General features: G+C 43.3%; 1 protein-coding gene across 2 annotated transcripts in view; it reads left to right on the top strand.

The window, feature by feature from the left end:
- The first annotated feature begins 837 nt into the window (after positions 1–837).
- Positions 838–26,567, top strand: part of LOC114790920 (von Willebrand factor D and EGF domain-containing protein) — a 50,284-nt gene continuing 24,554 nt past the window's right edge. For both annotated transcript variants that reach the window (XM_028981358.1, XM_028981357.1), the window contains exons 1-16: positions 838–1,153; positions 6,342–6,526; positions 6,760–6,988; positions 7,681–7,746; positions 7,917–8,149; positions 9,651–9,740; positions 9,820–9,961; positions 10,416–10,633; positions 11,030–11,103; positions 12,941–13,217; positions 14,392–14,594; positions 14,988–15,928; positions 20,187–20,323; positions 21,605–21,766; positions 22,798–22,902; positions 23,603–23,717. In XM_028981358.1, coding sequence (XP_028837191.1) covers positions 1,057–1,153; positions 6,342–6,526; positions 6,760–6,988; positions 7,681–7,746; positions 7,917–8,149; positions 9,651–9,740; positions 9,820–9,961; positions 10,416–10,633; positions 11,030–11,103; positions 12,941–13,217; positions 14,392–14,594; positions 14,988–15,928; positions 20,187–20,323; positions 21,605–21,766; positions 22,798–22,902; positions 23,603–23,717 — 3,274 coding nt within the window. In that variant the 5' untranslated portion in view covers positions 838–1,056. The remainder of the gene's footprint in view (positions 1,154–6,341; positions 6,527–6,759; positions 6,989–7,680; positions 7,747–7,916; positions 8,150–9,650; positions 9,741–9,819; positions 9,962–10,415; positions 10,634–11,029; positions 11,104–12,940; positions 13,218–14,391; positions 14,595–14,987; positions 15,929–20,186; positions 20,324–21,604; positions 21,767–22,797; positions 22,903–23,602; positions 23,718–26,567) is intronic.

Raw genomic sequence — 26,567 nt, 5'->3', positions numbered from 1 at the left:
TTCACAAAGCAACAGTTAACATGGCTCTAAAGTCTAAAAGGCAAAAGCATTCTTCCTGCCTTTAAACAGTCCATTATATTCCTTCCTGGATCCCCCTGTCCCCCGGCATACACGCACATTTTGGATGTTGGGGATTTGGCCTCTGTCCTGCACTAAGTACACCGTAGACCCCAAAGTCTCTGTCCCAATGGTACACTTGGCTCTGGGTTCAAACCAGACCGCTTGGCAAGAGTTTGTCGTCAGTCCGGCTCCCTCTCAACGTGTTTGTTGGAAGCTGAGTAGGAAGGTCTGAAGACCCGATTGATAACCCCTCTCACCACCACCACCACACATTTCATTTTTCTGCTTTCATATCTATTCATAATACAGTTCCTCACGGATTTTACTGAAGTTTTTCGTGGGGGTAAACTTCCTGGCAACTTTGCATGCTGCAATGTTTTATGCATTTTGAAGTTAGATTGCTGGAAAAAAGTTGCAGGAGAACATGAAAAATGCATGGCTTGGCTGGTTAAATGGGTCCAATCCACTAGTGCATGCATCTAGATATAAACACTTTTATTTTTCGTTATAGTTTTAAGACGCATAAAAGTACACGTACGCTTATGCTTTAGTTTCATAGGGGAGTGAAAAGCGAACTACAACTCAGTTGCAACAATTGGTGAAAATCACGTGAGACGAGGCGTACTGGTCACATATCAACAGAAACTGCACCCACTCCTGGATGGACGTCCTATAAACGTCGATCAACGTCCAGATATCGTTAATACGAAGTCGCGCGCACGCGCACGCGCACGCGCTCTGCTCGGGGTCGGGAGCGCGCACAGGGAGGTTAATTATGGAGCGCGCGGTCACGCTCCTCCAGCGCCGGCGCTTCCGAATGGGCTCCAAGTCCCCGCAAAGTCCGCTTTGAATGGAAACCTCCTGCCAAGAAGCCCAACAAGAAAAAATATATTTCTATATATATATATATATATACAACTAATAAAGAAATCTGTCCAATGGGACCTGCCGTCCGTCTGAACCTACTTCACGGGAACCGCGGCTAGAACTTCAGCCATGGAGAGGACCTTGTGGAAACTTGCCCACGCGTCCCTCCCTGGGTGCGTGTACCTCTGCGTGAGTTTGCTGCATCTGGAGTCGCTGGCGCAGTTCGGTAAGTGGGACCTGAAACTTAGAACAAGTTTCTGAACACGTTTCTTTCGTCCGGGAAGCAACGCCGAGCTCCGTTCATATTTCATATTTCTAAAACACCACACGCCGGAGTCTTTTTTTTTTATTTTCAGTGTAACGTGTGGCGCAAAAAAAAGGGGAGGTTTTAATGTGAATTGCGTTGGTTGGAGAACTTTCTGCATGGACGCAGGATGACATGTGTGACATTCTTGTCCAACTGCGTCAAGCAGGCAACTCCTCTGAGGCGTTGTTCCCATTGTTGTTTCACATTTCCCAGCCCTGATCCTGGTTTTCCTGGATTATTAACAGCTGGTATACATTCCGTATTTCTAGAAATGCTCTGACTTCCTCACACACACGCACAAGCAGACACACACATCTAGACGTTGTCAGATACTTCAGGCCCAGACGTGTGTCTCACCGACTGATAGCAAACACTCATCTGGTTTTGTGCCGTTGGACACGTTTTGGGTTTTTTTGGTCAGGCTACCGTATCTCTTCACATGCTTCTAAACTCTCCTGACAGCTCGTATGGCGGTAAGGGATGCGCTTTGGTCACCAAATGCCCGGTGAAACCGGCTTCTGGAAATTAGAGGGTGAACGCAGACTAAACACGTTTTCCTCCAAAAATGCACCCCTCTTTCGTTACACCGTGAAGTGGTTTTTCCCGTGAGACCCTGGCATAATTATGGTGGGGGCGTGTCCCGTGGGTGGGGTCCGCTTCATGATTGACAGCTTCTTTTCAAAGGCACGTAGGTGTACGTCGGCACAGACACTCCAGGGTGTGTGGAAAGCCTTCACTGATAAGGGTGAATAAAAGAAGTTCGGAAAGCAGGTGGGAATCAACAAATGGCCTTCAACACCCCTCCCACACACATTTCTTCTTCTTTTCTTTCTTAAAACGGGGAATGAGATTACCGTATGTTGTCGTTTTTTTTTTTCTTCACCTCCCCTCATCCCCAATGTTCAATCAGCAGTTCATTTGCCTCGGAGCTCACCTGTCACATTGGATAATGCGGGGCATTTACAAAGCTGGAGCCGGCGCGCGCCAGAGCTGCTGTTTAGTCAGGGGGTCATAAACAATCTGCCACCGCTGGATACGGCCCTGATGGCCGTCTCAGCGGGGAGACAACAAAGCATTCCCGCCGAGAGGGGAGATTAGACCGCACTGGGCTGCTCCGGCTGCCTGACCCGGCCCGGCCCTCCTGTCACTCCGCCTGGGTGTTTACCAAACGCCGAATTATCTCCCCAGATGGCCTCACACACTCACACACTTATGAATGGCAGAGTCGTGTTCGTTTCTTAACCAAGGAGAGGACTCGTCTTTGAGTAAAAAGGCAAAGAAGCGGGGTGACGAGCGTTATTTGGTTAGTCACGGTCTGTACCTGGGGGCTAATGAGGACTTTGGCATTCCCACTGTGAGCAGATTTATCAGCTCACCCCCACCTATCCACGCTCTCCTCAGTAAACAAATTAAATGGGCAATTGGACCCGGTTTACCCAACAGCCAAGGCAGACCCATTGTCTCCTATTTGGAAAACCTTTGACCTTGTCTATGGGAGAAACTGAGTTGTTAAGAGTAGTCAGATTGTTTGCACAGACAGAATTGTGCTCTTTTTTTTTTTTAAACAAGGGTAGTGGGTTCCAGGTAACATTTAGATGTTCAAGGGCAAATTTGTGTACCAGGCCATACTTCACAATAAGCCCATTTCCAATAATTCTATAATTAGGCCTTTGCACGTCTATACCCAGGGGCCCATTAGAGACTCTAGAGACTCATCGAGAGGAAGCACCATTCAGGGAACACCGCAGAGAACTGCACCCAATCTTTTCTGTTTGCATTCACACAGCGTTACATTTCTAAATAGGACCTCGCAGTAGATATAGTGGACAGAACCCAATAAAACAAATGACAATCCAGTACGCAATCAATGTGAACCACTGATTTCAGTATCTGGTGTGTTCCACAGGTAAATCAATGGCTGCAAATGCTTCAGTGTCGGGAGTATTGTTCTGTCCTAAGAAGTGTCTTTGAGGAATTTTAGTCCATTCCTCTATACAGAAGAGCCTCAGCTATGGGATGTGGATATGGAATTATATTTGTGGACAAAATTTGAAACAAAACCTTTCTAATATCAAACAAAAATAAGATGTTGAAAAATACAAAAAGAGGTTGGAAATGTGCTTATGTCTCGATCTTTTTCATTTTTAAATTTGAGACTCAATTTTGCTGATAGTTTTTCAGTTTCACTGCTGGCTTTTCAGTTTTTACATTTATGCTGCCTGAGGTTGCAGTTCTGACTCAGATCTCTCATGTAGGAGGGGCTTCACCTCATTGGCCTGCTCCATTCCCCCAAACTCTGTTACAGCCATTAGCAATTACAATGAGATTTCAATGAGATTTGTGCACTTACATTTGTAAGTATTAATCAAATATGTTGATCATGCTGTGATCACTAATAGCTGGTGCTGCAGTGCGTCTTCTGGAAGCCTCTTCATGGTCAGAAATGTAAATAAATCATATAATAAAGTATGGCTAATAAGTAAGCCTATTTCACAAACTCTGGTGGACCAAATGCTATCATTATAGTGCATTGTTTTAAGTGTTGCCCAATGAAAGGCCTGAAGTAGACCAGTAAAACTGTCATTACTGACCTGTATGTGGCAATATAGAATATTTGGTTTGGGAATAATCTTTCTTATTGAAATGGATAGATGAAACTTATACCACCAACTTATAAGAAGCTATCATTCGCCCTTATCCAGAGCGACTTACAACTTGCTTTCATGTTACCATCAATGAAGTAGTTAGTTCTGGTTCACTAGGACTCAAACCATGAATACAATCATGTTATTCACTCTGTTTTAGTTTTTCCTTCCATAAGTCTGACTAAAAGAAAGTTACAAGTTAGTCTAAGTATTCTCTTAAGGGCAAGGTCTCAAAATACTCACTGTTCCGACCTCGAGGGGAAGTTCATACCACCACCTAGGGGCCAAGACAGAGAAGAGTCTACACAAGTGTCTTCCTTCAGCGTTGGAGGGACCAGACTAGTAGACCTTATCAGGGCTCTCAGTTTTGTAACTCAAAAACAATAAAGTGAAGTGATACACAGCAGCACAGTACATGGTGCACACAGTGAAATTTGTCCTCTGCATTTAACCCATCACCCTTAGTGAGCAGTGGGCAGCCATGACAGGGGCCCAGGGAGCAGTGTGTGGGGACGGTGCTTTGCTTAGTGGCGCCTCAGTGGCACCTTGGTGGATCGGGATTCGAACCAGCAACCTTCTGATTACAGGGCCGCTTCCTTAACGGTGAAGTGATAAGAAACCGAATGAGAATTGCTGGTGTCTTCCTCTTGTAAGTCGCTTTGCATAAAAGTGTCCGCCAAGTAAAGGAAAAATAAGGGCTCTGAAGTATGATGGTGCTGCTTTGTAGGCCAGCATCAGTATTTTGAATCAGATGCGGGCAGCTACTGGGAGCCAGTGGAGGGAGCGTAGCAGTGGGGTGGTGTGGGAGAATTTGTGAAGGTTGAAGACCAGTCATGCTGCGGCATTTTGTATTAGTTGTATTACCCTGGATGGCAGTCAGAGGTAGACCTGCTAGAAGGGCGTTACAGTAATCCCGTTGTGAGATTACTAGGGGCTGAATAAGTATCTGGGCGGTCTGTGTTGACCGATAAGGATGGATCCGTCTGATATTGTACAGAAGGAATCTAAATGAGCGGGAAAGATTGGTGAGTCAAGAGGGAATGTTAGTGGTCTATAGTTACTCTAAGGTTGTGTGCAGTTGTAGAAGGAGAGATCTGAGAGTTGTTCAGGTAGATAGCAAGATCCTGGTGAGGTGAAGTGATGGGCGAAAGTGATGGGCTGTTAGATGAAATGTCAGTGAGACATGCAGAGATTTTGGAAGCAGCATGTACATCTGAGGGAGGAAAAGGGAAGATCAGTTGTGTGTTGTTGGCATAGCAGTGGTAGGATAACCCATGGGAGGAAATGACCTCACCAAGTGATCTTGTGTAGAGAGAGGACCAGTTACTAAACCATGAGGGACACCAGTTGAGAGTCTGCGTGAAGCAGATTTGGATCCTTTCCAAGTCACTTGGTGAAACCGCTCGTCAAGGCAGGAAGCAAAGCAATTCAATGCTATAAATTTAATTGCACAGATTTTTCATTGATTGCCTGTACTTTATAAAGGGAATAATAATGAACTGTTAAGACTAAAAATTGGAACATTGTAGGTGTTCAAATTTATTTGAAACATTTTGTATTTATTTCACACTGCAATTTCATTCTTTAATGAATGATTGAATGCTGTAACTACAGTGTAATGACCCCAGAATGATGCAGGAAAATGAAGCTTTACGAGCCAGCTGAGGAATGACTTCATCATGGCGCATCACATTGGAAGTCATTATGCCTTGTGCTGAGCCTCACAGGATTAAAGGCTGGGTGACCAGCCCTTGCTCTTGTGGTGGTCAGATGTCACTTGTTTGATTTGATGTGTTTTGTGCTTTTGATCATTTTCTTTTGCAAGCCTGCGACAAAATAAGGCCAGAGCTGTCTTTTTATTGCAGTGGTTTAAAGTTTCCATAAGTATTTATACGAATTGTGTAACGTCTGAAGTATAATGAAAATGATTGTACTAAAACACTGTATTAACTGGTAGAATCGTCAATACGTCAATACTCTTTATTCTGCATAACGAGTGTCTGACATTTGAACCAGGTCACATCACACTTACCTCTGCAATTATTGCATGTGCTGGCGAAGGAACCGACTGGGATTAAAAAGGGCTATCGGTCTATTTCTGGTGTGCTGTTGGGCTGTGCGATGCGTGCAGGGTCAGCCATGCATCACTGCCTCGTCTGACCTTTTCTGTGGAAAGTTGAGTGTGGAGAGTGGTGACACCCGGCTGTGTTATTTTTACCTATTTAAATGTCCCCTGCTCTCAAGGTTGCATTAACCCCCAGTTCCGCTTTTAATGAACTGACTGACGTTTTTGAGTCAGTGTAATGACACCATTGCCCACCCTTTTATTCTTCCCCAGTGTGCTGATCATATTGACCTCTGTCTTTTGCAAAAAGGTTATTACGTTTCACGTGATTGCAAGTCCACAGAGGGCTGTAATGTGCGCTGTACTCCTTTGAGCCGTTTGCTCTTTGCCCCGGCAGCTTCGGAGTGCCACCCCAGCGGGTACCGGGTCTTGCAAAACCCGTACAGGAGCGTCGACTTTGACTCGACAAAGCTCCAGCACACCGCCATACAGGATCTGATCTGTGACCACTCGCTTCCTGCCGGATGGTACCGATTCTCCATCAACAACAAGCCGGCCGAGATGCCGACCAGCTGTGTGGAAGTATGTTCGCACCCCAAGCCACATGGCCTCATTGAGTCATAGAGCTGCATGAGACACAACCCCCATGCTGACTGTGGGGTGCTGTAATTCTGCTCCACATTCCGCATTTTTATGTGTATTATTAATTCATAAAAATGATAATAACTTGCTGTGAAATATATAGCACAAGACACTTTTTCTAATTTCAACAAATTACATCATGCTTTTTTAACTTTCTTTCTTTCTTTGTGAAGATGAACCGCTGTGGAACGCAGGCTCCGGTGTGGCTGTCTGTGACAGACTCTTCCCTGCCCCGCCCCGGTGAGGTCAGGCAGTTCACGGCCTGTGCCACCTGGCAGTTCTTCCATGGCAGCACCAAGGACTGCTGCCTCTTCCACATCCCCGTCTCCATACGGAACTGTGGGGACTTCTTGGTCTACTACCTTCAGCCAACGCAGGGGTGCATGGGATACTGTGCTCAAGGTACGACTTCAAGAATCGACAAATGAGAAGAGTTACATTTCGCCACAGCATCTTAAGCATCTGCGGTCAAAGCAACAAATTAAAAGAACAAACTGAATAAAACACACTGATTCAATTGGGAGGAGAAGCAAACTCTTTTGCTCAATCTCAAATTTCCCTACACTTCCAGGTCCTTTTTATAGATATTCCATGCATCTGTTCCAGTGCTCCCCAGGTCCACCTGGGTTTTAGCTATTTGTGTAGACACCGTTCCGAGCCAGCACAGGTTGCAGAAAGCTTGTGTTTATTCGTTTGCTCTGGGCTTTTTGATTACAGGAAATTGCACATGCATGACTATTGTAAAGGCATCCGTTTATTTACAGTGTAGCTTTAATTACAGACATTGTGACTGAAGCTAACACAGTGTTCACACTGCTCACATGCTGCATTAGAGACATGCAGATGTGACTGAGACAAACAGAAAAGCAGCTGTCAGAAACGGCATTCCCCTGCGCGTTTTTACGGAAAAGAATTGTTTGTTGCTCAAACGCACAAATATCTCAGGCCTGCATGTTTTCAGAAAATCACTCAGTATGAGTCTTTTCAACGATTCATATTGAGTGAGACTGTTTACAGAAAAGCTCAAATAAGGCAGAGTGATGCTGTATGTGTGTTCCAACATAATTAAATTTTTTTTTTGCCCTGCTTTTAAGTCATTTCAGAGCTTATACCCAAATTATGCCCAGCGGGTGAAGTCGAAGTTAATGGAGTATGCAAAGGTAGGAGCCAAAAGCTGCCACTGTTTTTTTATTCCCTGGGTAAATCTACATTATTATGCCATTACTTAAAATCACCCCATTGTGTAAACATTTTATTGTTTCTCATGGCCAGTTTTTACCCCTTTTTTGTTGTTGATGAATATTTTCCTTACATGGTGTTGTCTGCTTAGTGAAACTTCCTTCCCTGCTGTCCAAGCCTGTGGTCACCCCGGAGCTCATCGGCAGCAGCGTGCACCTGAGATGCTCCTTCCGTGGGGTGTCTTCCAGTCTCCCGGTGGGCTACATGGTGGCCTGGGCCCGTTACACGTCCTCCAGTGCGAAGGTGGAGATCAGGAGAGACTCCACCCAGAAGCACTTTACTCTGGTAGAGATGGACGGTCTTCACTTTAGGCTGGGCGAGACGGTAATGCGTTCCAGACACCATTGGATCAGATACTCAGAGAATAGGTGGAGTTGGGGGAGGGACGTTAACCCTTCATATTTCCAGCGTAATTCCTACTGACCCCTGTGGCAAAGCTATGGCTCAAAGAGAACTGTGTGGCGAGGAATTGTGAAATGGAGGGAGGAGTCTTGAGAAGTTTATGCTTAGCTATATTTACTTCTACTGCTGCCATGGTGGTTGTCTGTGGCAATGAAGGTATGCAGCAAACAGGATATAAAAAGGGTGAAGAATGAAATCAATCAATCAATCTTCATTAATATGCTGCTTTTTACTATGTACATTGCCACAAAGCTCCTAACAAATAGAACATTGCTCAAAGTTCCAGGTGAGCAAGGCAGAGGCAACAGGAAGGAAACCTTGAGAGGAACCTAGACTCAGCAAGGGGAACCCATACTCCTCTGGATTACTATGAAATAAATCCAAAAAATGATAGCATATGAAGTTTATTAAAGTCCATTTGTGTATAATGAATTAGCATCCAGGTAGTGTGTTAGAGTCCCAGCAGGTGAGATGGGGTCAGCAGAGGGTCAAGTAGGACCATCCAAGGAGGTCGGCCATGCCACACAATCACTCTGAACCAGGATACTGCCCAGGCAGGATATACCATCCACAGTGGAGTGGATGGTGAAGGATGGAGAAAAGAGAATAGTGAGTTAGTGATGAGTTAGCAACAAATTACAGTAACTGAAGAGAGAACTAGACATTTCTGACAGTGACTATTTCCAGCAGTGACTTTGTGTACACGGGGGACAGCCAATAAGCCTTCACCCAGGGAACAAAGGGACCATGGTGGGTTATGAGGGACTAGTAGGTTACTAAGATAAACTGCAGCAAGACCATACAAAGCTTGATAAGTAATAAGCAGAACCTTGAAGTAAATACTGAACTGCTGAACTGGAAGCCAACGCAAAAAAGACAACACAGACGTAATGTGATCAAACCTTCTAGTGCATGTAAGAGTTTTGGACAAGCTGAACTGTGTTCAGTGAAACAGCAGAGCACCCAGAATACAGAGAATTACAGTAATCCAGCACTGGTAGTTGCCAGTCATAATTATATTGCACAGGTCCATCTGAGGGATTGTGCACGAGTATGGGGGCAGATGTGAACCCCAGAGCAGCATGTTCTAATGCACAGCTGGACTGGCTCAAATTCCCACTGTTACATTTGGGGAAATTATACCAGTATTACTGGTATATCTAATTAATGTGAATGCATATGAAACCTTCTGAAATATATATGCTTATGTTATGCCTTTCCATTAATTGAACTCTGGTTTTCATTGTTTTCTAAATATTTGCCAACCATGTCTTCAGTCTGGCTTTTATCACTGGTACTAATGTCTTTAGTCTGGTTCTAAATATTAGTGTTAGAATAGTATTTTGTCCCAAGTCTTAATTTGTGTATGCATTATAAAATTATATAAAGGGCAAAGAGGAAACACTTTATTTTTGCCCCACAGTTTTCCTGCAGTGTGTCTACTTTCTTGCTGAACTCTACAAGCACTCAGTCTTTGCCCAAGGAGAGTGATAGTTTTTTTGCTGGAATGAAGGTAAGACACTCATAATATCAAAGAGGTGACAATGAAGAAAATAATAAGCTTCAGTCACTCTTTCTCCCCTCCCCTGCAGTTTGCTCCTGATTCTTTGTACATCCGTGAGGATGGCAGAGAGCACTCGGTGGTCATCTACAGCACAGTGCCCATTCCTTGCAGCGGGTTTGAGCAGAGTCGTCAGTGCAAGGTCACCCTTACACTCAGCGTCCATGACCAAGGTACCCATCTCTGTCGCTCAGCTTGGTTGAAAGGAATTATCAGATGCTACTCTTCAGTGTTCTGCAGCTGCCATTTAGACTGTTGGTTCTCGAAGGTAGAGGATCTGCAAAAATAAAATCTTTATATATATCTTTATACCACAGCCTCAGATCTTGGTGACACGTGTTAATTGGACCTGGTTAGCTGGTAGCTAACAAGTGTTGGAATGCAAGAAATGTTGTGTTGTGTTTAACCTACACCACACTGTAATATTTCATAATATTAAATTTATATTTTAAAACCTACAGAGGAATTATGCGGCAGAAATCTATGGATTTGATATATGAAGAACATGTTCACAAAATTCTAATTAAACACTGGTTAAAATATTTGTGATATTTGAAATTAACCTAGAAAAAACAGACTTTAGTTAGTTCCAGCATAATACATCTTAATAACTGATGTTTGTCTCAGACAGCCTAGCCCATGAGGCCCCGAACATTGCCCTCTCTTTATGCCACCTTGACCTTCTGCCCACACCCTGTGGGGCGAACGGCTGCGCCCGGGGCACCATGCTGCTCACGGCCGTGACGGACTTTACCCGTGACGGGAACCGGGCGAGTCTGATCAGTGGCCAGCCCACACAGACTGGGCCTCGTCTCTGGAGGAGCTACACCCCCACACCACTGAAGGTCAGAGGATCGCCGTGGAGCAGGCCTGTCATTTCCAGAGCTTTTGTAGGCCAAGATAAGATGCCAGCATATTTTTCATGTCGTCTCTCATAATTCTCCACGAATAGTTTTACATTTAGTGATCAGCTCACAGGATAAGCTTCACTTTAATAGCGTCTTGCTGAGAGGTGGGAGGTTTGGATATAATAACCTCCATTTTGCCAAAACACGGCACTGAATCCAACTGAGATTCAGAAAGAGCTAGACTCGGTTCAGCCGCCCCTGCCAGGCTTACATCTGTATTTTTGTGTAAACACAAGAAGCTCCCCCTCCCCCAGCCTTGTACGTCTTGCTCTTTAATCACGCCAGCGGCTGGTTTTTAATCAGTGCAGTAAGCAGTGTTTACGCTCCTCACAGGTCACGGTTCAGGACATTCCCACCGCCAGCTGCTACTCTCTGACTGATCCACACATCATTACGCTGGATGGCAGGTAACAGAGTCAAACCCCCCCCACCCTGTCCTCTGTCACCTCCTGCTTTCATCCTGCTCCTTTTCACCTATAGCATCCAAGATATTCCAGCAAAGCCCTAAAAGACAAAACGTCCTTGACAGTGTCACTGATGATGTCTCAGGTTGTCGTGTGAAGCACATGCTGAATTTGCTCTTTGGCTGCCCTTGATGACAAGTTGTCGAGAGTTAAATACACACCTAGGATCAGTCCGACCTGCGGCAGTTTTGAACATGATCAGTTTTGGAACAGCCCTCATAGTTTTTCTGGGAATTTGGAGAATATTGTAATAATTAAACACATTCATAAGTGCTTTTTGACCTCGTTGGAGAACCTATTAACAAGATGAAACAATAATTAAAGGCCCTTATTTTGAGGATTTCTAGCACCTTCTTCAAAATTTCCTCAGAAATAATTGGCATCTCACTCTGTTTTTCTTGGGCCGTGAAGGTGATTGCTTTTTTTTTTTTAATTGTTTGTATTTTAATTTTGGTCTGCTTGCTCTCCTGAAGTACTATCTATTTTATCAAGTGTGCTTTCAGAGGTCAACTCTTGGGGCAGGATGCAGGGGGAGAAAAAAAAGGACTTTTTAATTAAAGCATAACTCCTACGCTTATGCAATTACTCTGTTTTTGTGGATCAAACAGACTTAAAGGAGTTGCTGGTAAACCACCAATTTTGCATATGATTTTAAAAAAGAAATGAAAATTACTCCAATAAAACTGGCCTCAAGAGGGTTAACATTTTAAAACTTGCAAGTACAACAAACAGGGTCTTGTCAAAATGTACGGATTATTTCAGTGTAGGACCAGTTTGGTTAATAGCTGTGGATTTTTCATTACTCTTAATTCTTTTTCACAGCTAGCAGACTTTGGCCTTAGAGTAGTAAACCTGATGAAATGGAGAGAACCCAGGGTGAAGGACTCCCAGTGAAAAGCATCAATGCTTGAAAGGCACCGTCCAGTCTTATGATGCTAGAATATCTTTTTTTTTTTATTGAAAGGAGTGTTTGAAAAATGTTATTAATTGAGGGAATGTTGATTTGAACAAAAGAATTGGTTTAAAGGATTCTGTCATGCCACATGGGTGAAGGATTATGGAGGTGCAAAAGTTTGACATTGAGAAAGAAATTAGAACTTTTAATAAATTAAACTAAAAGGTACGATTGCCAAAGCATAATGCAAACAAACTCAACAACCTATAGCATGTGAACTAACCATCATGCAACATTAAACCAGGAACAACCTGTGAGTCCTGCAGGTAGAATGATAAATTATAGAATTATAAAGGATCTTGATCACTCAAACCTAATGAGTGACGGCTGGGAGTGATCAGGACCCAATAATCAGGCACGTGGGCATACTTTTCCATCATTTACATTTGTGGGATTTGGCAGACGCCATTATCCAACAAATTCATTGTCACAGAGGAACACTTAAGTTGCTGTGGCCATGGTACAGCCCCCCTGCATTGTTCAGGTTGTGGCCAGGAATGCTTACACACCACCAGATGCTTTATTTACTCTCGAGTGTCACTCAGTCCCGTATCATTAATAAAGACTAATAAAATGCCCAACATTCAGGTGTTCAGTTCTTGTGACAGACATCAAAATGACTTTTAGAGCATTTTAAAAGTTATGTTAAGCTACAGATAGAAACATTTATTACAGTTGGTAGAATATAACAACAAAAATAAAATAACTGAATAGTTTAGCATTAGCATTTAGCCTTGAGGTCGATGTATGCACTGGCAAGGTAAATTTATTTTGCCCCGCAGGATGTTGATAATAAATTAACATTAACAGCTACTGTCATTCCAGGCGTTACGACAACCACCAGACTGGGACATTTGTGCTGTATAAGAGCTTGAGCAGACATTTTGAGGTACACAGTCGCCAGTGGGATTGTGGGAGTCGACACTATGCTGTAGCCTGCAGCTGTGGCGTGGCAGCCCGTGAAGGAAATGACATGGTGACCTTTGACATGTGCAATGGGCAGCTGCAGGAGACCAGACCCCACTTGACTGTTAAGTCTCTGGAGCCAGTGGTGGCTCCGCAAGTCAAAATTCATACATCACACCAAGGGAAAAAAGTAACGGTAAGAACCAACAAAATGTGTCTTCACAATGCCTCATGTCTCAAGAAAGACGAAAGATTTCCACTGCTTGGTTCCAATTCCTCTTGGCTTGTCTTGCTTTCAGTGATGCTGCCTGAATGTGCTACATATCATTTTCAACACAATGGAACAATGTAGTTTATTGGATTTTATTTAATGGTACAACATTTTGACCTGCACAGTCTTTGTCACATACAACAAATGTTCTGTTTTCAAGTTAACAGAGTCAGACCTCTTAGAAAAACAAGAAAATTTTCAAGGCTGAAAGTCATGGAAAGCGTACAGTAAATGGAAAGTGATGTGTGGAAAAAAAGTGCTTTGGCTGTGATTACTGTGTACAACTCTGACACTAACAGAGATTTAGTTTGGACAAAAACATGAGAATGAATTCCGAATAAATTAATTATCCTAAATTAGAGTCTAAATTATGCATTGCACTTTTTTGGCTAAGATACTGACAAATGTCTGCCAGTCACAGTTTTATATTAGTTTGTTAAAACAGCATGCTTCAAAAAATATAGATTTTGAACTTTAAAAATATAAGTGAGATTTTTTTCAATATCTTTTCACATACTCCCTTCAAAGCAGACAGAACCAATGCTTCACACCACAACATTTGGCAAAAGGCAGCACTTTAATTATGGTGTTAATTTGAACATAACTGGTATATTTTGTGGAAGTTTATGTTCTTTTAACTTCATAGTCAGTCAATGTTTTCACCTATAATGAAAACAGAACACTACAAGTTCTTAGATCTGCAATAGTATGTACAGTTAAAGGGATGTTTCTAAAGCTTGAAATTATGTATCTTACCTATATAATATTGGTGTCACACATTTGTAATTGATCCTATAAAGTCAGAATTATAACGCAAAAGACTTCATCTTTGCTGTCCTTTTCAAGTCAAAAAGCAAAAACAGTAACAGAACATGTAATATGTGTTAACTGAGGTTTTGGGACAAAGTTGGTTAGAAACACTTTAAATCCCAGGATTCACAACTCTGTTGTACAGAAAGTTCAACAGATCCTTAAAATCCGTGCAGAGCTCTTAAAAGAAGACCAGCCTCGGATTTTAGGCCCTTCACTTCCCCACAAGATGGCACATCTCAAGATGGGGTTTATGTTTAATGGACGTTCTTCCTTTTGTTCCCTGAAGGTACTGTTTCCCTCTGGGGCTTTTGTGAGAGCAGATGTGAGTGACTGGGGGATGAGTCTGTCTGTTAGGGCCCCCAGTGTTGACTTCAACCACACACGTGGACTCTGTGGGACCTTTGACCGGAATAGCCAGAATGACCTCCACGCTCCTGATGGCTCCACCTTCCACAATAATGATCAGGAGCACTTCATCCAGGTTTGGAGGTACTGTAATTGGCTCCCTGCTCTAATAAGAGGACCTGCTAAGGTCTATAGAGCACATGTCCTTCTATGGCTAATGGTATTGGCTACTATCAAATATTAATAGAATCATATTTCATGCATAGAGATGATTTCAACATTTTAATGGCGCATGCTGTCTACTATCATGTCTCCATTAAATAGTTTTTCCCCTTCATACAATTTACAGACACTTCTGATGCTTTTCTCACACTCAGCAACCTTGGGATATTTCTTTCACGCATGAGAAAATCAAAAAATGTCTGACCTTTATCGAATGCTAAATCCTCTTGTGACTCTCGGAGCTTAATTCAAAAGGGTAATGCGATATCTCATTTGATCAGACATATTTTCAACTTTTTTTCCCCCCACTGACAGGATAGCACCAGGGGAGAGCCTATTTGACAGCACGCCACCTCTGGTGAAGGAGGAGATGAGGAGGAATTTCTGCCGATGTCAGAGGGGATATAGCATGTCGCTCCACGGGAAAGACACAACAGACACTCCATCCCACTGCATCGCCCATGACAACGTGGATTATACCTCACTCTTCCCTTTCAGAGATGTCACCTCTGAGCACCTGCACAGCCTGGGGGCCGCGAAGAGCATCCGCAAACGCCAGGCCTCCTCTTGGTTGTCAAAGTTGGCGGGAACTCATGACAAGGATGACATGCTATTTGCAGACATTCACAACAGGACTGTCACAGCAGAAGAAGGTCTCGCTTCAAGGTCTGAAGACAGTGATGTGCTGCTTGAACGCATAAATCCTTCCCTGTCTGTAACTAGACCTCTAAAATTGGAGAAGAGAGGAAAGAGGCAAAGCCAGGTGGAATTCCAGACCATTTTTGGTTTCCAGAGCCTGAGGCAGGCAGACCTGGAAAGCGTCTCCTACTTCTTCCCAGAGGACCACCTCTCAAGCAGCCGTCCTGCTGTACAACCTATGTGGCCCACGCCCAGCGGGCTGACCTCCACAAAGGCCCTGGAGGTGTGCCAGCACACCCTCACCAACTCCACGGTGGGCAGGTTGTGCTGGTTGCTACTGGGCAGGCGTCTGGATGAGGCGGTGGACCTCTGCATCCTGGACCTCCAGCTGAAGGACGACCTGGGATGGGAGGAGGCACTCCTGCCCTTCCTGGAGAATGAATGCGAGAGGCGGTTGTTGGAGAACAGGACCCAGCGTTCCATGGAGTTGGGCCAGTCTGGAGATGTGGTCACCAGTCTGCGCTGCCCCAACAACTGCAACGGTAATGGACACTGCACAGAGTGGGGCTGCCATTGCTCCTCAGGCCACAGCTCCTACGACTGCAGCCTTACCAGCAGTAAGTCCTGCTCACAATTTACTGCATGTGAGTCCAAAAAACACCTGCCAATTCTCATGTAAGATTTAGTTAAGCGTTCTTTCCATCAACATTTAGTTTTAAGTTTGAAAATGCTGACAGATTTGGCCATTTTTCTTCTCTAAAGTAGTTCAAATGCAATTTTAGCCTCTTAGCAGAGCATTCCCTCAAAGTAAATTAAATCGTACAGCTACTGAGAAAATGACTTCTCTTCACAAATTGAGTAAGTTGAGCTGTTGCCTTGCTCCCTTAGTCAGAAGATATCACTGGGTCTGATTGTTTTAGGGAAACTAGCCACATTGTTCTTATGGCCAAATATTTTGTTCAATTAAAACCACACTGGTCTGCAAAGGATCATTTCACCGCAGCCGTCATAAACAGATGGCAGTCAAAATGGCAGTTTAGCAATCCATCAAATGTGCTTCTCTGGCCTACTGTGTTCCTCGGGCTGTCCTCCCTCTCTCCCTTCCATTGTACAGAAATATGTCCCCTAATTACATTTTCAATTGGAAAGTGTTATCTTCTGTCCCTAAACTAATTTTTTTGTGGTTATAAACATCATGCAAAAGTTTCAGTCTCTGCTTTCGCATCTCTCGAGACTGAGCAGATGGTAATTTAATTTTTTTTGAGGCGAATATATAAATTATTTGAGTCACACTATGAAATATCTCTGTCACAGTGCTGGGAGTGCCGTCGAGTGTGCATAATCGGCCGATTTCTCGAAGCCCGCCATACCCTCCCCTGAATTCCTGAAAACAGATCATTGAAATGCTGCCTGAGTGCTTCTCAAAGTAAGCCCGGCTAATCAGGTCTTTCACATCTCCGGGATATTGTTATGCAGGTGTGCGCAGACCTGGCCCTCGGCCACGTGGGCAGGAATGCGCAACTGATTAGCATTGGAATCAAGAGTTAGGTGTTGTACCTCACTCAAGGTGCTTACTTCCCCCAGGGGGGATCTCTCTAACTCATGCTTAACGAAGGGGGTGGGAGTTTAACACAAATAATGGGGCGTATTTTCCCATTCTCAGTGGGGGGACGGCAAGAGCTGTTTATCAGAAGAGTCTCTAGAGCCTGACCGATTCCCTGCCCTGATTTACGGCACCCGTTCAAGGATCAACGTGCATGGATACGTGAGAAGGGCAAGGAAATAAATCCTCCTAATTGCTCATCTGATCACAGGGGCAAGGGGATCATACTGGCCCCTCTCAGGTGAGCTCTGGAGATGGAGGAGTTGAAATGCTCCTTCCTAATCCGCCCTTATCTGTCAACCCAGGCCACCCAACTACTGGTTCAGTCCTTAGTAATCTCAAGACTGGACTACTGCAACTCCCTTCTAGCTCCTCTACCACTATGTACCATCCGACCTCTACAACTCATACAAAATGCAGCAGCACGACTGGTCTTCAACCTTCCCAATTTCTCCCACACCACCCCTCTGCTCCGCTCCCTCCACTGGCTCCCAGTAGCTGCATGCAGATTCAAAATACTGGTGCTGGCCTACAAAGCCAAAAGCTAAAATGTGTTAAATGTGATAGCGATCCAATTTATGAATCACTTTCAGGAAACATATCCCTCTCTCCAAATCCCTGCTGTTGACCTGTGGTTGTGTTGCTCTGCAATGCAGCCCATGCTTCTGTTGTCAGACTTCTCTTTAATCATTTTTGTAGCTTTATGAAGCAGAGTCTTTTTGCAATGCCTGTGAATGATTTTCTGCCTGGCACTGAATGGCAGTGCACGGTTCACAAAACAACAAGCGTCTTTCTGAAGCATAAACAGGTTTAAATTGCATGAAAAGCATCAGCGGTGTCTGTGTTGCACAGTGTCACATCTGTGACATGCATGCATCGTGTTCAGCCATGTTCTCTCTAAGCACATCTTTTCCCTCAAACTCTCTCTGTCATTTTTGGAGCGATGATTCTCCATCCAGCTTTATCATGCAATGATCCAGCCACCCCGGCATGCCTCTGCTGAGGGATAAGAGTATTTTACTCCATGCCGATTTCAAGCTGTCTGGCTTGTTGGTAGCAGATTTGTTTGCCAAGTAAGAAAAAAATCTGACACGGTTAACATTTCCTGTAGCTGGGAGTTTTACTGCTCCAGAACAGTGGTGCTTACGCTGGTTACGTTCCAGTGCACTTGCACATTGTCTCACACCAGTAGAGCTTGCTAATAAATTACAGCAGCGTTATTTGCTGATGTTTTAGTTGGTCCATCACATATCAGACTGTCCACTAACATTTGCTAGCGTTCTCTCATCAATCTATCTTCCCTTTAAATGTATTTTTAGATTCATTTGTAACATGGTAAGTAGATGCGCAATGGGATCGGGGTACAGCTGAGTTAAACAGCTCTGTTTCCAAGGAGATCAGAAAGCGGGAGAGACCGGGCTGTGCCGCACAAATTAAAATGCCGGTTTAAAGAGCAGCGGCTCTGGCTGCACAGCACTGGTTATTCATCACTGCTAATGCTGGCAGGCCACAGTCATTTCTGCTTGTCAGTAAATATGAATTAGACGGGCGTTGTGTTCCACTGGCAGCAGAGAGGCTGGAGAGGGACCTGTTAGGGTCTCATTTATTCAATGCATAATGCAGCAATGCCAATTAAGAGGAGTGGGGAAGTTTCTCGGCGTGATTGTGCTATAGTGTCCTCGGCATGCACCCGGGGCGTGTCTCCAGTGGTAGGCAAAACATGCAAGGTGGATGTGCGTGTGTTTTTTTTAAGCATTGCTCTCGGAAATGCTTTTCCGAGGTGCCCGTGCCTTGTTATTTTGTGTTATTTACATGCTTTCGTAGTCAAGGACAAATGCAGCAGAGAGCAGTGTTTCCTGCTCAAATCATACCAAGGCATGCTTGAACTCTGCAATACAGACTTTATTCTTTTAAAATGATTTTTGATTTTTACATGGTTAATACCATTTGATATAATGATCACTTTTTCACTTGTTATGACACATTTATATTCTATTTTGTGTGTTTTTTTTAGAGATACATCAATCCACCATAACATTATGAATTGCCGCTGAGTGGGATATATATTTGGCAGCAAGGGAATGTTTTTTTCTTGATGGTGTTGTGTTGGAAGCAGATAAAATGGGAAAGCCTGATGATTTGCCAAATTGGCCAAATTGTAATGACTAGATGGCTGGGTTATAGCATCTGCAAAATTTCAGCTCTTGTGGGAGGTTCCTGTTTGCAAGTGGTCAGAACTCAAAAGTTGTCAAAGAAAAACAGTGAACATTGCAGCCAAGGCTCATTGATGCGTATGGCGGTTGCAGGGTGGCCCATGTTAGATTCAAGATTCAAGATTGGTTTATTGTCAGTACAACAGTTTACACATTATATCGTGTATTGAAATAATATTTCACACAGACCCCCCCATAGTGCAATCATAAAATAAAAATATATATGTATACACACTAAACTAAACTATACTAACTAAAACTAAAGCTTAAAAACTGTACAGTATCTCTATATGTGAAAAGTAGAACTTTTCTGTACAATGAACAGGTTTAACAGGACAACATCATGTAGGATGCTTGTAAGTGCATTGTAAGTAAGACAAGACAAATGTGCAAAATGTGTAGGAATGTGCAAAAAGAGCAAAGATGTGCAAAAATCAGGTGCATAAGGCTGGAAGAGCTCTGACTGCTTGGGGGAAGAAGCTCTTGTAGTGTCTGGCAGTTACAGTTCTGATGCTGAGGAAGGAGGAGGACGGTAGGAGGCAGAACAGGGCATGTGAGGGATGGTTAGAGTCCTTCATTATGTTCCGAGCTCGACGGACGAGGTGTTTCTCGTAGAGCTGGGAGATGGGTGGAAGTGGAACCCCAATGATGCTGTCTTCACTATCCGCTGCAGGGCCTTCTGCTCAGCGACAGTGCAGTTCTCGTACCAGACAGTGATGTAGCAGCAGAGAACACTCTCAATGGTCCCCTGGTAGAACGATGTGAAGATGGAAGTGGGGAGGTTGGCCTTCTTCAGCTTCTTGAGGAAGTGCAGACGTTGGTGGTTAGAAGAGCTATTGTAGCTCAAATTGCAAAAGGTTTCAATGCTGGTAGTGACAGAAAGGTGTGTACAGGGCTGCAGACCAGTCAAGGGCATTTTTATTTCCCTAGATTATACCTAGAGGGCAAATGTGTTGAAAAATATGACTGTGGATATATTTTACTATTCTCCATGAGCATCAGGAGCTGCTTTTCTTTGGAGAAGCCTGTTAATGATGCTGTTTCTTCTCTAACTGAAAGATCAGCCGGTGGAATTAACAGACCTGGAGAACAATGGCCTGTGTGACATCCGAGGCTATGACTGCAGCAGTGTGCGGGTGTTTGGCCTGGGCTTCATCGAGTCGCCAGATCTTGGCTGCCGTGCAACCAAACTCATGGTGAGACCCTTTATCCCCTAAACAGAAGCTCACATACAACTCTAGTCCTTTACCTGAGTGGCATTGTTTACGTCTCTTTGTGCCTTTATTTAGCGGTCATCTGTCTTAATGAAGTTAGCCTTGCAGACATCGTTGTCTCTGCTGAGGAGGTGCATAGAGACGTTCCATTAAGATTTTATAGATCGGGCCCAGGCTGGTTTTAATATCTACGTGCCATCTGCCTCAAGGCGTAATTAAAGTAACAAAGTGAGTGAAAGCAGGGAGGGCTCAATCATTGAAAATCCACCGTAAAATTAGACTTGAGAGCATTTCATATCTGACACATGATACAAGAAGTGACAGCTATTACAAAAGCTCTGCATCAACTAAGAAAATGTCCTCTTAATTTGGATTAAAAAAACTGTTGTGTTATAACATCAATTTGTAGATTTTTGTGGACAGTGCTCTAGTTGATTTGTCCAAAACCTAAAAATAACTGTCAAAGCTCTGTCTTTTTGTTCATTAAGTATCACAGACAGAGGCACCCCTGCGGCCCTTAGGTTATTTCAGAGGCAGTGTCCTGTTGTGAATCCGTAGTTTACCAGTGCTGAGAGGAATGATGATGAGTCCAGCACACATTTTCCTCCTGCGTTCACAATGAAAAAACTTGGCCCCAGAGTATCGTAAGCTTTCAATTAAAAATCCTATATTCTCAAGTTCCTTTCCTCTCTCTAGATCCCTGTGGTCTGTTTGCCCACATTGGCGGCCGGCACAGTGAAATTGGTTTGACAATCTTTTTTTTTTTTTTTTTAACCTCGCTGCACGCATGTGGCCCTGGGAGGGAACGGCTGATTTATGCTCTCCTTTGTAGAATACATGAGTAAGAGCCACCTTAATATTTAACAAACACCCTGTGATAAAATGGGGTTTTATAACATTGTGCACTGATGTAAAGGAAAAAAAGGGAACATATCTGATTGGATTATTTTATTCTTCTTAGCCAAGTATGACGTCGTTATGAATATATCATGAAGTATCATTAAATGTCCTTGAAAAAAATTAATCCTTTCCTAGTCCCACAAAATGTTAGCACTGGGATTAAAGACCTTGAATAATTGAAGACACATTATGAATATAATGATGTACAAATCTTATATCACTTTAAACTCCATAGAGAATTCCAGCAATTCAGGCAATTAGACTACAGTGTATGAAGAGAGCAGGGCAATGTCTTATAACAGAGACCATGAGAATACTTAAGTGGTTGGTATCAATGACACTGGTGGGCTGTGTTTTTTGCAGAATGTGAATGGCGAGTGGGTTGTCGGGGAGAAACTGCAGACCAAAGGCACATTTCTGAGCTCTAAAGCAGTGGACTGCGCGGTACCTGCCCTCACTGCCATGGCCAGCGACTCCATAGACTTCATGATGAACGACCGGCCCTATGCCAGATGGGAGATTCAGGTGTCCTTCTGTCTGTCTGTCTCTTCTTTCTTTTACAGAATCCTTGTTTGTCTGAGCGTTCAGACAAGTAATGAAATGAACCGGGTAGACGGTCCCCTTCACAGTCATGGCTTAATAACAGGACAATGGCCTCACTGCAGACAAGAATTTATGTCAGACTCTAAGCCCGTCTGAAGGAGGAATCAATGGCCCTCATGAAGAAATATTGAATTGCCATGCATATCTACACAGACATGATGGATCTCAAGGATCTCAAACCATGCTTTAATTAAATGGGGGGGTTGTAAAGACAGCGTAATATATTTATGATTTAGATATCTAATTTACAGAACAAGATCGTTTGTGTTAATGTGATTTTTATCATTCAAATCCATGTTTTTTTATTGTAATATGTTTGAAACAGTATTTTCTCTGGAAATGTACCAGACTGGCAGCACTGGACCTTTGGGCCTATCTAACTGTAGTATTCAGATTTTTGTAGTTTTGCTAATGTAGACAAAATCTTCTGTTATTCAAGTTTGTGACCTCTTTGGGCCTCATCATTAACTGCTAAACCATACATCAGGCCTTGGTGGGCTCCAGAGCAGACGTTATCCTGAGTGTTTACTTAACTAAAAAACGAGCACCAAGGCATTTTGGTGACGGGGAGATTCATTAGTAGAAATTGCAGTGTTGGGAGAACCATGGGGTGCAGCTGAAGGTTATCCCAAAGTCATCTGAAATGGATTTTGTGAGCAGGAGGGAGGAAATGAGACCAGTATCACCTCCATTCATAACATTAATCTGCAAAGCATCAGGGACCATGAGTCATTTTCAGGGCAAGGAGAGAAGGTGGATGTGCTGCATTTACATTCAAAATATATTATGATGTCAATTAATCTGTGTCTTGAATTTTATTTAATTATATTCTTTGTCTTTAATATTAAATCTGCCATAGATGAAACCTGGCTTCACATTCCTGAAACCATGCAGAACTGATTCTGCACTGTACACTGCTGTTGTAAATCTCCTCTTTCTCACGCTATTCTAAGGTGACCAATGATGGCGCTCAGTTCAGCGAGCCCAAGGTGTTGACTCTGTATGATGGCGTGTGTCAGCTGTGCTCCTCTACTCTCTCTGGACTCTGTAAGTTAAAGGTAATACACAGTCTTTACCAGAAACACACACACATACAAACAGCTAAGTGCGTCACTTTCCACTGAATCAAGTACAAAATGACTGGCAAAAACAACATAAATGTTTGTAAGCAGTACAGTTTGCCTAAAATGTCTTGGGAGTCAGTATTAGAGGTTGCACAATAATTCTGCTTTGATAGTGAAAACAACAGACTTTGCTGGGCATCATGCTCTGAAATCCCATTGGTCCCAAAACAGTTGCATGCAGAACGCACCTCACCTCTCAAATGCCTCTCACACTGGGGAGCATCCTGATGACAAGCACTTGGCTGCGTCTGACATTTTAATCTGCAGCCGACTCGAGGCAAGGATGATGGATTTGTGTTGTTTACCTCTTTGTTTTTCCTGGAGATTCCCTGACCTCGAGAGGCTAATAGGCGTTAGCTGAGTGTCATAGGCTTCAAATATATGGATACGGTGGCACTATCTTTTTTCCTCATTGGCAGTTTATCAAGGGCAGGGGGCTGTCAGTAAAATTTGCAGTAACAGCGGGTTACTATATGTGCAGAGCAGAGCATGTCAGCATCTGCAAAGTATCTTTTAAATCACATAAAACATGCTATGAAATGCAGTTAACAGAGCCCCATGAGATTTATGGGAAATATGTTGAAGAGTGCGGCTGTGAAATCATGAATCTCTGTCGCTCTCTCCCTCATGTCAGGAGGGGACGTGTAATATTGATGGGATGTGCTTCACTGAAGGGGACACTAACCCTACTAGCCCCTGCCTCCTGTGTAACCCAAGTGCATCCAAGTTTACCTGGTCCTTCAACGAAGGTAAGGAGTGACACCCAGCTCATTTCCTGTAATGTATGCTGTTCAGTCTCCATGACATTCTGAGCGCTCATCCTGATTGCTTTGTCAGGTCTGTTGTACATGTGCCATTGTGAACGAAAAGCGAACATGATTAGGATTTGGTCTGCCTCTCCAATGCACTCCATCTCAGTCACTTCCTGTAGTGGTGGCCTAAGGAGTAAGGAAGTCAAAAACAAAAGGTTGCAGGTTCAAATCCCCAACCCCCAAGGTGCCACTGAGGTCCCCTCAAGCAAAGCACCGTCCCCACACACTGCTCCCCAGGTGCCTTTCATGGCTGCCCACTGCTCACAAGGCGATGGGTTAAATGCAGAGGAGACATTCTGTTGTGTGCACCATATGCTGTGCTTGATGTGTATCATTATGACAAAAAACAAACACTTTCACTCTATATGGATTTCCTTCCATTTCTTTTATTCCCTGACGTTTTATTGTTAGTGTCAGAAGGCCATAGCAATTGTGATTTGTTTATGCTTTGTGTTTGCCTTCTCTCTTTTTCTCTGACACATACACACACTGCAAATATTCACCCGTCCATGAACTTCATTTTTGTAGCTAAGGGACATAATCTCATTTTCCTCTACCTCTATCAAGTGATGAAATCACACCACAGCCACCCTTGTCATCGAATCACTCTGTTTATTATATCTTGGATTTGCTTTATTATTTACTACATTATACTTATGTTGCGCTACAAATATGGAATGGGAATATGTATTGCCCAGCAGGTTTTAAAGGGTTAATAGACAGAACAAGGGCAAACACAAAACAGAGTTATTTATCACTGTCTCTAAGTGACTTTTCTCATGGACAGAACTGAAGCTCTCTCTTGGGGAGGATCCTTAGAAATCATTTGCCTTTAAGCACATTGAAAGCACGTTCTGCTTCATTCTGTTCTCTTTTGCAGAATATTTTTTTATGTATACTAGAAAGGCCGCTGGAAACAGAAGTATCACGCTGCTTGTGGACAATGAGCGTGTGGCAGGGAATAGGCAGAGCCGTGCCTCGCTGCACACGCTCATTTCTGCTTGTGGTTATCACCGCAGGAGAACAGCAGCAATTTGGGGGAAACAGAGCTCCGAAAACAAATAGCCAGAATAGGTTTTTGTTGTTGTTGTTGTTGTTGTTGAATATTTTCCCAAATCAGTGTGCTGTAAATTCATAGCTTATTTAAAGAACATGATTTAACCTGGACAGCCCTCGCTCTGGTGATTTTACTGGTGTTGGATTGCGCTCTGCTGATTACTGTGGATGCTCTTTGTTTTGCTGCAAATCTGAAACTGGTTACTTATAGAGACTTGGGTGATGTGGACTTTACTGGTGCTTGCATAGAAGTTGTTGGAGCCTATGCTCTTGACCCCTGCCCTGGTTATGTTCATCAGTCAAGGCCTAGGCACTGTCAGTTTATGGTATTTTTTAAAATAGGCAAGGATCTCACTGAGCAAAGCATCGTCCCCACAAATGTGCCATTCAGGGCTGCCCACTGCTCACAAGGTGATGAGTAGATCACAATATGATTATCACATATTTTATCGTGAGATCCTTGGTAATACACACTCCTAGCAGAGAACATTGGGTCATTTCTGTCTCTTTCTATAATCATATCACAATATGATTATAACGTATTTTATCGTGAGATCCTTGGCAATACACAGGCTTAGCAGAGAACATTAGGTCATTTCTGTCTCTTTCTATAATCATATCACAAAATGATTATCACATATTTTATTGTGATGCTGTACAGTTCTACAGTTCATTGAAAATGTAAAAACAGAGCTGAAATACAAGATGCTGTGATCAGTCATGTTTTGTGATTTCACTCTGCCTGAAATGCCCAGAAGTAATTCAAAGTACCCAGATGTACATTGCCATCTGTAGGAGTGGAGGTTGTGTTCGCATGCTGATTCTCAGCACCACGTGGTGGCCTAAATTTGTATACAAAAATATTAATATATTGCTTTATTGATATTTTTCAATATTGATATTTCACCGGTTAGGGTTTGGCCTAGAAAATATTTGCTGAAAATTAGAGACATCCTGAATGTCACGCCACTGGGGGCATATGAGGTGCAAATGCTTGACATGAAAAACATAGTGGTTTTAATAACTGAAACAGAAAGACAATGACCTGAAACACAACAGAACAGAAAAGCATAATGTCTTCCTAAACAGACCAATGCTTTTTATTTGTATAAGCTGGTAGCCAATGTCAACATGCCCATTTTTACTCACTGACTAATAAGTTGCTTACTCTCTGGCACCACACAATGGAGACGGTGCCTAACCACCTACCAGCAGTGGGCACCTGTCATGGCTGCCCACTGCTCACTAAGGGTGATGGGTTAAATGCAGAGGACACATTTCACTGTGTGCTGTGTATCACTATTTACATCCAACTCACAGGCACTAGCAAAGCCTATAGCAAGCCTTTCTCTGAAAAGAAGGCTGATAAGCGACACTAAATGTGAATGTAAATATTAACACTGTAATGCCTTTTTTATGTTTATGTCTGATATCTATGTATCTAGTGCTGGCCTGACCCGTCTGACAAATAAAAAAATCAATGTGGCCGCCAAACTCCATTATCTGGACTAGAGGATGTAGCCTGAAAGCTTGTCTGCAAACTAAGATTGTGTTTTTTTCTTCTCCTCTAGTAAAGCCTCCTTCCCACCCCTTTCTGTCTCTCGCTGTTTCTGCTCCAGCTGCGCATATCTGTGTTCCCTGTGGTATCTGCATTTGCCACATGTTGTGGGAACTCAGATCCCAGAGGGCTCATTGCTGTTGTTGTTCTCTTTGCACCTGATGGATCAGAAG

Source organism: Denticeps clupeoides, chromosome 5 (assembly GCF_900700375.1).
Source record: "Denticeps clupeoides chromosome 5, fDenClu1.1, whole genome shotgun sequence".
NCBI lineage: Eukaryota > Metazoa > Chordata > Actinopteri > Clupeiformes > Denticipitidae > Denticeps > Denticeps clupeoides.
This window is presented reverse-complemented; position numbering and strand designations above follow the sequence as displayed.